General features: G+C 48.8%; 1 protein-coding gene across 2 annotated transcripts; it reads right to left on the bottom strand.

Annotated features, from left to right (window-relative positions):
* Positions 1–785: 785 nt before the first annotated feature.
* On the bottom strand, positions 786–10,193 carry Upk1a (uroplakin 1A). Of its 2 annotated transcripts, XM_004858923.3 has the most exons (9): positions 10,107–10,156; positions 9,737–9,825; positions 7,371–7,571; positions 4,486–4,560; positions 4,280–4,387; positions 2,835–3,014; positions 1,482–1,565; positions 1,276–1,359; positions 786–1,199 (listed from the first exon to the last, which is right to left on the bottom strand). In XM_004858923.3, exons 2-9 carry the CDS (start codon positions 9,815–9,817, stop codon positions 1,155–1,157), a joined length of 858 nt encoding a protein of 285 aa, XP_004858980.2. In that variant the 5' UTR covers positions 9,818–9,825; positions 10,107–10,156; the 3' UTR covers positions 786–1,154. The 2 variants fall into 2 exon arrangements, with proteins under 2 accessions (XP_004858980.2, XP_004858981.2); XM_004858924.4 differs by lacking the exon at positions 1,482–1,565 and having other exon boundaries at positions 787–1,199; positions 10,107–10,193.
* Positions 10,194–12,780: the final 2,587 nt, after the last annotated feature.

Genomic DNA, 12,780 nt, shown 5'->3' with positions numbered 1-12,780 from the left:
GATCTTGAACACACTATGTAGTCCAGGCTGCCTTCTAACTCAGGTGATTCTTCTGCCTCAGCCTTCCAAGCCCTGGGATTATAGGTGTGGGCCACCATGCCTGGCCTCTTAAACATTATTTAAAAAGCATTAACCCTTTTCTTTAAAAAGACCAGTGTAGCTGGGCATGGTGGCATATACCTGTAATCCCAGCCAAACCAACTTGGGCAATTTAGCAAAACCCTGTCTCTAAAAATATAAAAAGGTGAGCAGGGGATTTGGCTCAGTGGGTTTGACGCCTGCTGCACAAGTGCAAGGACCCGAGTTCGATCCCCGGTACCAAAAGATATATATATAAAAGACTGGGGATGGAGCTCAGCAGTAAAGTGCTTATTTAGTATGTGTGAGGCCCTGGGTTCCATCCCCAACAGGGGTGGGAAAATGAAGGAGGGAGAGTGATGGACACTAAGTTATACTTAGTGCCTTTCCTCACCTGGAACCAAGTACCTGAACCAAGACAGTGAGATTTCATTCCTAACCTTGGCTAAAGCACTGGGAGAGAGGCCCTTTCTGGCTGCTGTGTTGCTTAGCTATAAAGATATAAGTTTAGTGTTGCCCAAGAAATACTGTCAGAGAAGGAAGCAGGTTTCCCAGCAACCTAGACTGAACTTTGGAACCAGACATGCCCGAAGCCAACCCTTTCGACTTGGTGATGTGAACCAAAAAATTCCAGCATCAGCTGGGTTTCTGCCACGTCCATCGGGAGAGTTCTTGTTCGTTCAACCTTGCCCCAAAAGAAAATAAATTCATCCATACATTCATTCAATCAGCTAGTATTTATTGAGCATCTGGTTCCACGCTCAGCCCCGTGCTGGGTGATGGTGGGGACCAGAAAGTGACTCTGACAGAATGTGTCACCCCTAGCATGGTGATCCCAGTCTACAAGGGCTTAGACAATCACAAACTAGGAGCAGTGGTAACGCTTGCCACACAGAAGGAACTCAGGGAGCGATAGGGAGAAGCTGAGGCCAGGTAGGGCTTGGGGTCCTGGATGCAGAAGGGGAGGGTGAGGGAGGTGGCAGGGGAGAGGTGAGGCAGCTGCGTAGGCCCAGCAGGAGGAGGCAGAAGCAGGAGCCCAGAGGCCGAGGAGCAGGCGTGGCTCTGCCTCTCGTCCCTCAGAGTGTGGTGTAGAAATACATGGCTATCAGCATCACGGGCAGCTGAGGAGAAGGCAGTGAGACGGGGGTGCCCGGCCCACTCCCAGCTTCCTCCCGCCCACAGGCTCCCGCCTCTCACCGTCCACATCAGGATGGCAAATCCGAACCAGGAGATGCCCCACGTGTAGCTGTCGATGGCATGGGCTATGTGCTCGAAGCAGCCCTGGGTGAGGGACAGCGAGGATTGGAGAAGATTCCCAGGAGGCTGGCAGCCAAAGGCCAGTCACTGTGTGACTGGGGAAGCCCTTGGGGAAGTCATTTCCTTTCCTGGGCCTCAGTTCCCACCTGTGCAATGGGGATCATGGCAGTGTCTATGTCCCAAGGAGGCTTCAGGGGCCTGGGAGGTGATGTGGAACCAAGCCCAAAGGTCTGCAATAAATCCTTAGGTTTAGTCCAGTTCTGACACCTGCTCATTTACAAATGAGCTCGAGTGGGGCCAGGGCCCCTTCATGCAGCCCCTGTCCTAGCTTGGGGCTTATGCTCTGGCAACTGGGCTGGAGGCCACCTCTGTCATACTGGGCAGCAGGACCTAGTATGATTTTGACCCTCTGAGCCTCAGTTTCCCCCCCTTCCATGAAATGGCGATCTTGAGAGCAGTCACAAGGATTCCATGAGATGATGCATGATCGCGCTCTGCACAGAAGCGGGATTGAGAAATGGCGGTCCTATTCTGCCCCTGGCCATGCTTTGCAGCCGGCTGCCCTCTCTGGGCCACTTGATTTAAGATGTGCTGCCATAGGGCCTGCAAGCAGCCAAAAGCAGTCAGAGGAGCCAGTGGGACCAGTTTTTTTCCTTATCTACCCTCCTTTTTAGTCAATATTGGGGATTGAAACCAGACCCTTTGCACTGAGCTACATCCTTAGTGTTTTTAAAAAACATTTTTAAAATTTTGTAGCCAGGGATTTGGCTCAGTGGTTCCGCTGCCTGCCTCGAAAGCACAAGGTCCCGAGTTCCATCCCTGATACCAAAAAAAATTTTTTTTTTCTGAGACAGTGTCTCATTAAGTTGCGGAGTCTTGGCTCAAACTTAGGATCCTCCTGCCTCACTTCCCAGAGTGCTAGCATTATGGGCATGTGCCACCAAACATGACTTTAGTCTACATTCCTACTCCTGTCCCTGGTTTTGAGCTGGCCTTGCGTAATTAAAGAACTCTTTGGGGCCTGACTGTTCAAAATCAAATCCCAGCTCCCTGCCTAATTAGTGAGCAACCTCTCAGTCTTATCATCTGTACAGTGAGGTCATTTTGGAATCCTTACCTTGTCAGATTGTGGTGACAATTAAATAAGATAAAAATTGAAAGCACTGAAAGAACAGGTGACATAAAGGAGAAACTCAACAAACGTGGGTCATCACTGGCACTGTGCTGTTGACATCACTGTGGTTGTTGCTCTCATTCCTGGGCAGCCTGAGACAAGTTGCAGGAGCCAGGTGTGGGTCAGACGGAGCTGTGAGCATCCTGCTGACTTGCAGGGAGAGTGGGGAGAGCAGGGGGAGAGGAGGGAAAGAGAAAGCCAGAGAGGGGAGCAGAGGGGGAGGCAGACAGACAGACAGACAGTGGGAGGGAGAAAGTGAGCACCAGAGAGGAAGTAGAGACCAGGAAAGGACAGAGAGGCAGCTGCGGTGAGGTGAGGAGCCCACCTTGATGAACAGGTAGTCCACGTGGCCCACGCGACAGCCTTCTTCATTGAGGGGGATAAAGTTTCCTGTCCGGCGACAGCACAGCGGGGGCCAGGGGAACACTACCTCCGGAGTGGCTGCCTGGAAGGCGGATGTGTAGCTCACCCAGTCCATGGGGCCAGATGTACCGCAGCACTCTTGCTGGAGAGACAGGTGAGAGCGAGGCAGGCTAGGGCTCAGAGAGGGCAATCTTGTGCCTAAGGTCACCCAGCAAGCGCAGGGCTGGCCTTTAACACAGCTGGACCCAGCCTGCCCAGGACAGGTAAGCTGATGGGAGGTTTGGACCAAACCTACACTTAGGCCTTTTAAAAAAAATTATATTGCTGACAACTATGCTGACAAAATGATACAAAAAGACAGATTTCTTAATTTTCCTACTCCCAGTGGGTGCATAGTTTTTAGCCCTTGAATGGTGAAAATATAGGCTGGCTTCTGGCAGTCTTGGAGGCTGAGGCAAGAGGACTTCAAGTCCGACCTCAGCCTGGGCAGTTTAGTGAGGCCCTGTATTAAAAATTTAAAAATAAATAAAAAGGACTGGGGTGTAATTCAGTGTAAAGACCCTGGGTTCAATCCCTAATATCAACACCAAAACAAACAAACAAACAAACAAACAAACAAACAAGCAACTCTACCCCCCAAAGCCCGATAGGCTTGGGCACGCTTCAAACACAGTTCAGCTCCTGGCTGGCTGTATGACTTGGACTGAGTTGGGACTTCAATTTTCCTTGAGTCCTCAGCTTTTTCCTCCTCTCATGCAATATCATGTTGAACTTAAGTAAGAGTGTGGCTGCTGGAACCTGGTGGCCTGGGTTTGGATTCTTCCAGTTCTGTGACTTACCAGCTGTGTGACCTCACGACAGTCATCAACCTCTGGCCTCAGTTTCCTACCAATCAAAAGCTAATCTCCCTCAAGGGGTGGCTGTGAGGATTATAGAAATTTTACAAGTGCTTTCAACAGTGCTGAGCAAGAGTCGGTGCTCAATAAATGGGTGGTGCTATGGTTATTATTATTATCACTGTGGGGGTGGCACGGATCTAGTGTGCCAGGTATGAAACCCAGCTCTGCCACTTACCCGTCGTATGAGCCTTGGTGAGTGACCTTCCCTTTCCGAGCCTGTTTACCCTTTTGGAAAATGGCAATGGTCAAAGTTCCCTTACCCCATAGGGGCCCTTGAGTGGCCATCTTTCAAGCCCTCACTCATATACAAGTGGCACGATAGGAGCCCTTCCTACTTCTGTGGACAGATAGAACCCCAGGTCCTTCCAAAAACCATGCCCACCTAGATCATGTTTTTTGTTTGTGTGCTTTGTTTTGTTTCTTTATAGAGCTGGAGGTGGAACCCAGGACCCTGAACATGCCAGGCAAGCCCTGTCCCACTCAGCTGCACCGCAGCCCCAGCGCCCACCTCAATCATGATGCGGTCCCAAAGGCGAGTCAGCTCCTGGCCCTGGTCCGTGTTGGCACTGTAGAAGGTCAGCATCTGCTTGGTTATCAGGGATGGGTTGGACACCATCTGTGAGGGTTGGGAAGAGCAGAGGCCAGCAGGGCTGGGTGGGGGGAGAGGTTGACCTCCCCCTCCCCTAGCCATGCCCTCCCTGTCTGTCTGCTCACATAGTCACGGTGGGTGTAGGATGTGATGCAGGAGGCACACTCAAAGATGTAGATGATGAGCATCAGCACCAGATACTGGGAAGAGACACAGGGAGGGACAGCAGTCAGAACAGAGTCTGTGCAGCCACACCCCAAAGAGAGATGGAGCTATAGGGAGAAGAAATGGGATATGTTGGCAGGAGATGTGGCTCAGTGGTAGAGCGCTCACCTAGCATGCAGGAGGCCCTAAGTTCTATCCTCATGGTCAAAAAGAGAAACAGACTTTTTGCTTAGGGTGTAGGCAGTGTGAATTGTCATATCTGGGTGACAGGTGCATAGGTGTTCACTGTTAAGTCGTCCAGCTTTCCTGGATGTTTGAAATATTTTATAATAAAATGTTGAGAGAAAATAAAAGCATAACTAGCTTGGGGGTGGGGAGAGAGAAAGATTGATTGAGATTCTCAATACCACCAGGGACACTGAGGTACAGAATGGGGGGGGGACCGGAAGATATGAAGGAACTAGGGTGAATTTTTCCAGATTCATCCTTGGCATGGAGCAAAATAAGGCTCAATAGTTGTTGTTTCATGAAAATTCCTTCCCAGTCCCCACCCCTCACTATCACCCTTAAAGCAACAGGAAGCTGGGGGTGGGTGTGACAGCTCACCTGAGAGATGGCATGACATCACATAGCACAACTGACTGCCTTCAAACAATGTCCTTATCGCACCGACAAATGTGTGCTCAAGTATTTACAGGTAAAGGACTCGTGGTCTAGAATGTGCCTCAACCTATTCCAGGGAGAAGAATGTGGCCAGGCAGAGGGGGCAGTGCCCTGAGCTGGTTGAAACCAGGTGATGGGGACACAGGGTTCAAAATGCCATTTACCCCACCTTATGTCTGAAATTTCCCATAATTAATTTTTTAAAAATTCTATGCCTTAGTTAATGATAAACTAATAGGGGAGGCAGGCATAGACACTTAAAAAAAACTAATTAGGTGAAATGTAGGGCTTTGGTTAAATTGTTATGCCAGAAAATTAAATATAGGATTAAAAAAGGAAGGAAAGAAAGGAGGGAGGGAGAGAAAAAGAGAGGAAAGGAGGAATCTTTCATAGCTCCATCTTATTTTTTTTTTTTTTTTGTACTGGGGATCAAACTCAGGTCCTTGCGCTTGCGCAGCAGGCCGTGAAACCACTGAGCTAAATCCCCGGCCCCCTATAGCTCTATCTTTTAAAAACTTTACTTATTGGGCTGGGGATTTAGCTCAGTAGTTCTGCTGCCTGCTTCGCAAGTGCAGGGTCCTGAGTTCAATCCCCAGTACCAAAACAAAAAATTTACTTATTTAATTTAATTTTATTTGGAGTTGGTGGTGGCACTGGGGATCAAAACCAAAACTTTTGCACTGCTACATCCCAGCCCTTTTCATTTATTTATTTATTTTACTTTGAGACCATGTCTTGCTAAATCACTAAGTGGCCCAGGCTGGGTTCCAATGTGTGATCTTCCTGCCTCAGCCTCCCAGAGTGCTGGGATCGAAGGTGTGCACGCCATGCCTGGCTCCATAGCTCTGTCTTATTCATGATAAAGCCAAGTCCTGCAAGGCCCACCAGGTTAGCCACCTTCCTTGTCCCTCCTACCCCCATTCCCATCCTCTGTGTTCTCCTCACCCATCTGCCCTCAGTCCTCCCACTCCCTGATGCCTCTTCACTTGGCTGTGGCCACACTGGACTCCTGGCCCCTCTGGCCTCAGAGCCTTTGCTTTTGCTGATGCCTCTACCTGAACTGTTCCTCCTGCAGAGGCCCCTGGCTTGCTTCTCACCTCCTGAGCTGCTGCTTCCTCTGGCCAGGTGTCTCGGTCTCCCCTAGCTCCTACCTCCCTTCCCCACCCTCCTGGTCAAGGGCTTTTATATTCTGCTCACTATTGTCACCCCTAGCATAGGCTTGGCCCATGCTTCCTGCTCAGTTAACATTTGTTGACTGAATATGTGGTTGCTCCTCGGAGTCTAAAAGATCCCCCCACAATGTAGAGAAGCACAGTGTGGCCTCTGTGTCTGTAGAGGCTGCACTGAGATCCCTGCTCTCCCAATCACCTGGGAGAGGCCATTGGCTTCTTCTGGCCTCAATTTCTTTATCTGGTAAATGGGTCAAAAGCATTAACTGCAGGGGCTTCTGGGAGGACTGAGGGAGCTCGCTTTCCAAGGTTATCAACGAGTACGGGTTGGCAGAGACTAAGGGCATGGGCTCAAGAGTGGAACTTCTCAGGTTTAACTTTTGCTTTTGTTGTTGTTATTTTTGTTTTTTGAGAGAGGTTCTTGCTATGTAGCCCAGGCTGGCCTCGAACACCCCAGTGCTAGCATTACAGGCGTGCGACACCATGCTCAGCTGCTCAGTTTAAACTGGCTGGGCCATTTGCTGCTTGTGAGACTTCCCCTCTCTGAGCCTCATTTTCCATCTCTGTCAAATAGGGTGATGAGGATGATGACAATGACGACAGTCTCCAATGGCAGGCAGTGAGGAGTAAATCCATGCAAGTCATTTGACTCCTGGCTCGTGGGGAGCACTTATTAAAGATAGCTTCACTGTGTTGTTGTTGTTATTGGCAAGAGTTCATGAGCACAGACTCTGGAGACCAACTAAGTGGGGTTCAAATCCCAGCCTTGCTAATGAGCCATCCTTCCATGCACAGCTTCCCTCTAATCCCCACACCCGTTTTCTTTGTAGTGGCCAGGGGTAATGCTCGAGCCTAGATTATGGGGCCTTGGGACCATGCAATGAAATGATGCCCGTGAGGCCTGAGGGAGGTGCCCTGTGGAGTTCACATCTGGGTCTTGGTAGCTGTTATTATGACTGTGACAATGTTGTCCAGGCCCACCTGTGCCCATCCACCCCGCTCCGGGGTCTCACCATGAGGATCATAGACCGATGGCAGCAGAGGGCTGCTCCCACACCGAAGCTGGCCACCATGAAGAAGGAGAAGCCACAGAAGATGGCGATCCAGGCTCCAGCGAAGACATCATCTTTGCCTGAGATGCCCATCAGTGGGTACACGCGGTACTGGTCAGCTGTCACCCATACAGTTTCGGCAAACAGGGCCAGGCCTGATAGCTGGATGGGGCAGCTGGTTAGAAACGGCTCCTGCCTTCTTCGGAGCCTCCACTGTCCTCTCAGAGTGGCCCACTTATAAAGTGGGCACGTAATGAATGGCAAAGCTCTTGCCCCCTGAGCTCAGGCTGGGCAGAAAACAGGAGGAGAGGAAGGACCCAGCCAGATCCCTGACCCCTGCATCCCAGCTGCCATTTGAATTCAAGGAGAAAGAAGATGGGCATGCTGGCACATGACTGTAATCCCAGCACTCTGGGAGGCTGAAGCAAGAGGATCAAAAGTTTGGAAAAAAAAAAAAAAGAAAAAGGAAAAAGCAAAAGGGCTGGGGATTTAGCTCAGTGGTTCTGCCACCTGCCTTGCAAGCACAAGGTCCCGAGTTCGATCCCGGTACCAAAAAAAAAAGTTTGAGCTCTGTCTGGGCAACTTTGTGAGATTCTGATTCAAAATTAAAAATCAGTAGCCAACTTTGGTGGTACACACCTGTAATCCCAACACTCAGGAGACTGAGGCAGGAGGATTACAGTGAGTTTGAGGCCAGCTGGGCTACATAATGAATTCAAGACTAGCCTGACCTATGTAGTAAGACCTTGTCTCAAAAAACCAATAAATAAATAAATGAACAAGCAAATAAACAAAGGCCTGAGGATATAGCTCAATGTAAAGGCCCTGGGTTCAATTCACAGTACAAAAAAAATTGTAAAGGAGATTGTAATAGTTTTTTTTTTTTTTTTTTTTTTTGGTACCAGCGATTGAACTCAGGTCCTTGCGCTTGCGCAGCAGGCAGTGAAACCACTGAGCTAAATCCCCAGCCCAGGAGATAGTAATAGTAAAGGAGATGGAGCACAAACCAGCATTAAGGAGATGCAATCCCTCTAAAGTGAAATTCAGGGCTGTGACTATAACACTGATAAATGCATCATTTATCCTTTGGTCCAGCAATTCCACCTCCAGCAGTCAATACTGCAGCTGCATGGCTCATGCAGGAAACCACAAATCCCCAAGGCCTGTCCCTGCAGCACCAGGATAAGGGGCCAGAGGTCATTCAGTGGAGTGCTACACAATTGTCAGAGGGACCAGGAGACTCTATGATCTCATTCAGAGTGGACTAGTGGCTACATAATCAAGAGAAAACTAGGGGTACAGAGCAGAATGAGAAATGAGCTACATTTGGGGCAAAGAGGGGGAGAATATAGGCATATATGTTCTTATTTGCTTGGATTTTCTTAAAGAAATATCAGAGAAGCTAAAAATTCAGTCACCCAAGTGTTGGGGCATGGGGAACAAACAGGGAGACTTCTCTGTGGACAACTTTGACAATAATAAAAACTAACACTTGTACAAAGAACCTGCTGCATGCCAGGCATTGGTCTGAGGAATTGCTTTATGTGTGAGAATCATTATTGTTACCAGCTGTAGTGTCACAAGGCTCTTCTGGCCAATATAAGTAGTAACCACATGTGCTCAACTCTATTCAAAGCACATTAACCCAAGGATTCATTGTATCCTAACAGCACATCCATTTTCTCTCCATCTTACAGTGGAGGAAACTGAGGTCTAGAGAAGTTGTGTCACTGGCTCCAGGCCCCACAACTAGAAAGTGACAGTGTTGGGATTTGAACCCAGGCTGCCTGGCTCCAGAGCCTGGTACAAGCATCACTTGTCTGTCTATCTGTCTTGCACTACCAGGGATCAAACTGGACATTTTACCACAGAGCTACTTCCCCAGCCCTTTTAAATTTTTAGTTTGAGACAAGGTCCCTCCGAGTTGCCAAGGCTGGGCTCAAATTTTCAATTCTTGTGCCTCAGCCTTCTGAGTAGCTGGGATTACAAGTGTGCTACCATGGCAACAAATAAAATATGTTTTTAAGCCAATATTAATTAAAAGACACTTATAATTCATTATTATGGGCCTCTTGTGTACCCAGCTATCACTTAATAACTACCATGATGTTACTGATGATGGCCAGCATCAGCCTATACACAACAAGGAAAAAAACCTATAGATGAGGAAGAGGAGGCATCCAGAAGTCAGGTTGTTCCCTTAAAGTCACATAGCTGGGGAAAAGTGGAGCTGCTAAGGTCCCAAACCCTCAGCCCCCATCCCAGCTCAGAGCTGCCACCTCCCAGCACACCCTCCATGGACCTCCCCAGCACCAAGAGTGTCTCACCAGAATAATGATGTTGCCCATGACCAGCAGCCCCACCACAATCGGAGACCCCTTCTCTCCCTCTGCTGCTGCAGATGCCATAGTCCTGCCTGGGACAGATGAGTGGAGATGAAGCCAGGCAGAGCCAGGAGAGGCGGGAAAGCCCAGCTGGACCCAGTCTCCACTCCACAGCCCAGCTGCCAAGGATGCTCTGCTTTCTACAGGCTGCAGGTTGCAGGCTGGCACCAAAGTGCCCAGCACCCCACACCCTGGCAATTAGCCCTTTCACAGCAGGGAAACCTAGGCTCAGCCCCAGTATCCCTGGCCAGAACTCAGGGCTAGCCTTCCTTGAACCTCAGCCCCTTCTAGACTCCCAGAGCCCCCTCCTCACCTTCTCTGCTCAAAGCCTCTCTGGCCAGCCCCACCCACAGAGGCTCCCTATATATGCCCAGGCCACTCCTTGGGCCAGTCTCCGAGGAAAGAGGGAGGGTGCCCAAAGGAGGGGACAACACCCCCGGCAGGCATGATGGGAGAAAAGATTTTATGAGCTCCCTGCCCCTCAAGTGATTTATAGACCTGAAATTCCAGATTGTGCTACTACCTGGTCACCTGGGCAGGGTGATGTGGCTGTGGCCTCTGGTTCCCAGGCTGTTTTGGAGGAGGGGAAGGTGGAGGTGTATGTGAGCACACCACTAGATATCCCTCTCCCTAGAAAATGGGTTTCCTGGGAGCAGGAGACTCCTGTGAATCTGTATCTTCCTCTGCTCTGTGTGACCTCAGAAAGCGGCTCCCCCAGGAGCCTGGGGTGAGGGGGCACAGGCAGGGACCTCGAAGGCTGGGGAGGACAGGGCTGGAGCAAGGGAGGGGGATGGGGAGATGAGGGGAGAGGCGGGAGGAGGCTGGGAGTTGGCTTTAGGGGCTGTGGCCTGAGGGGAGGATGCTGGGGGAGATGGGTGTGTGAGGGGAGTTTAGGAAGAGGATGGACAAAGCCCAAGAGTATGCCAGGACAGGATCGAAAGTTCGAGCCCAGCCTGGAGAATTTTGTGACTTAGTGGCACCCTGTCTCAAATTAAAAAATGAAAAAAACCACAGAAACCTGGGGATATATCTCAGTGCAAAGACCCTGGATTCAATCTGGCCAAAACGGGGAGAGAAAGGGACACAACTAATAGACTTGGTAGGAGAAAAGTCGTCGGGGCCCCTAGTAAACACACACACATGCACACACACACACACACACACACACACGAACAAAGCCAAGGGGAGGGGGACATGCGTGCTGGTTGTCAGGTGAAATTGAATACCCAGGAATCCATCCAAGAGTGTCATCTCGGGGCAGTTGTTGCCCCTTGTTGGACCCTAAAAATTTTACTTCTTGTTACATGGAAGGATTTACACTACAAACTTTGGACCATGAAATGACCTTACTAACCCTGGTGATCAGGCTGCTTGAAGATTTCACTGTTTCTTAGATGCTGGACAAATGCCTACGGGGATCATCTTTGACCATTTTCAACATGACCTTTTAAAATGAAAAACTTGCTATTCTATTCATATTTATGAAGTCTTTGGATGGGAAAAGGGCTTTTCCAGATTTAAAATTTGTGATAAAGGCAATTTTAAAGAAATAAAGTTTTGGGGCCAGGGATTTAGCTCAGTGTATCTGGTGCCTGCTGCACAAACGCAAGGTCCTGAGTTCGATCCCTGGTACCAGAAAAAAAAATTAAATTTTAAAAACAAATTACCAAATTGTTTTCCAAGGCAGAGTACAGTGGTGCCTTGGTTCACAAACTTGATTCTTTCCACAATTCTGGTCACAAACCAAGTTGGACAAGAGCCAAATCAAATTCAATGGTTAGGTTCAATGTTGACCTTATGGGGAAATCTGATTCAGTTCTCATCCAGTTCAGTTTGCAACCAGAATTGTGGAGAGAACTGAGTTTGTGAAAGGAGGCAACGCTGTATTTCAAGCCTTTGTTAATCCATAAACTGTTTCCCATCTATGTTGAAGAAACAATGGCATTTTTCTGGTATAACATCCCACTGCCTGCATTTTGCTTGTCCTTCCTTGTGAGGTTATTTAGTTTGTGTCCCAGACTCCATGCGGAATGAAAACTTCGTATTCGTAGCAAAGCAGAATCTCAGATCCACCCCAACCTGCTGATCCAGAATCTGCATTAACAAGATTCCTGAGTACCTTGAATGCTCCAGCTTGCTGCACCTTAGAACTCCCTGGGAGCATTAGCACTCTCAATGTATGGCTGTACCCCAGATTGATTCTCTAGAACCTTCTGGGTTTGGTCATGATGGTGGTTTCTTGCTTCTACACAGTTACAGTGGTATTTTTTTTGGTACTGGGGATTGAACTCAGGTCCTTGTGCTTGCGAGGCAAGCAGCAGAACCACTGAGCTAAATCCCAGGCCCTGCAGTGGTAGAGTTTTTGACAGGGCTCCAATAAATTCCTCCCCCCAGTAGGTTCCTTCCTCTCTTGACAGAGTTCCTCCCTATACCTCAACTTCCTCATTCCTGATTGCAGAGGGGAGGTAACAAGGCCCTATGGCATACCTGTTCTGTAGTATTTCTTCTTTCCATCTATCCATCCTTCCTCTCTCTCTCTCTCTCTCTCTCTCTGTACTGTGGACTGAACCTGGGTTCTTTGCATTTAACTACATCCCCAACCTTTTTTTATTTTAAATTTTGAGACAGGGTGTCACTAAATAGCTAAGTTGCCCAGGCTGAGCTCGAACTTGTGACCCTCCTACCTTGCCCTCTTAGACTGCTGGGATTATAGGCATTCTCCACACCAGGATATTTCTTGAGTCATTTCTGCAAAGTCAGGCTAGAGCCCACTTCTCCAGATTTGTATTTTAAATTTCTACCTCATTCTAAGCACTTTTGGAAACCACTGAAAGTTTCCTTTTTAGTTTTTTTTTTCATTTCATTCATAAATATTTGTTTGTTTGTTTGTTTTTGGTACCGGGGACTGAACTTGGGACCTTGTGCTTTCGAGGCAGGCAGTGGCACCACTGAGCTAAATCCCCAGCCCTCAGAAATATTTGTTATAC

Source organism: Heterocephalus glaber, unplaced genomic scaffold (genome assembly GCF_053883595.1).
Source record: "Heterocephalus glaber isolate CG9 unplaced genomic scaffold, H.glaber_assembly_v1.0 deba00001561, whole genome shotgun sequence".
NCBI classification, from domain to species: Eukaryota; Metazoa; Chordata; class Mammalia; order Rodentia; family Bathyergidae; genus Heterocephalus; species Heterocephalus glaber.
This window is presented reverse-complemented; position numbering and strand designations above follow the sequence as displayed.

Bases quoted from the DNA above. Each gene is read 5' to 3' on its own strand.
- Upk1a (XM_004858923.3), bottom strand. From the start codon at position 9,817: ATGGCATCTGCAGCAGCAGAGGGAGAGAAGGGGTCTCCGATTGTGGTG. The intron at 4,561-7,370 runs GTGAGACCCCGG...GTCTCTTCCCAG, and splicing joins ATCGGTCTATGATCCTCATG to TATCTGGTGCTGATGCTCAT. The intron at 3,015-4,279 runs GTGGGCGCTGGG...CTGTCTCTCCAG, and splicing joins GGGACCGCATCATGATTGAG to CAAGAGTGCTGCGGTACATC.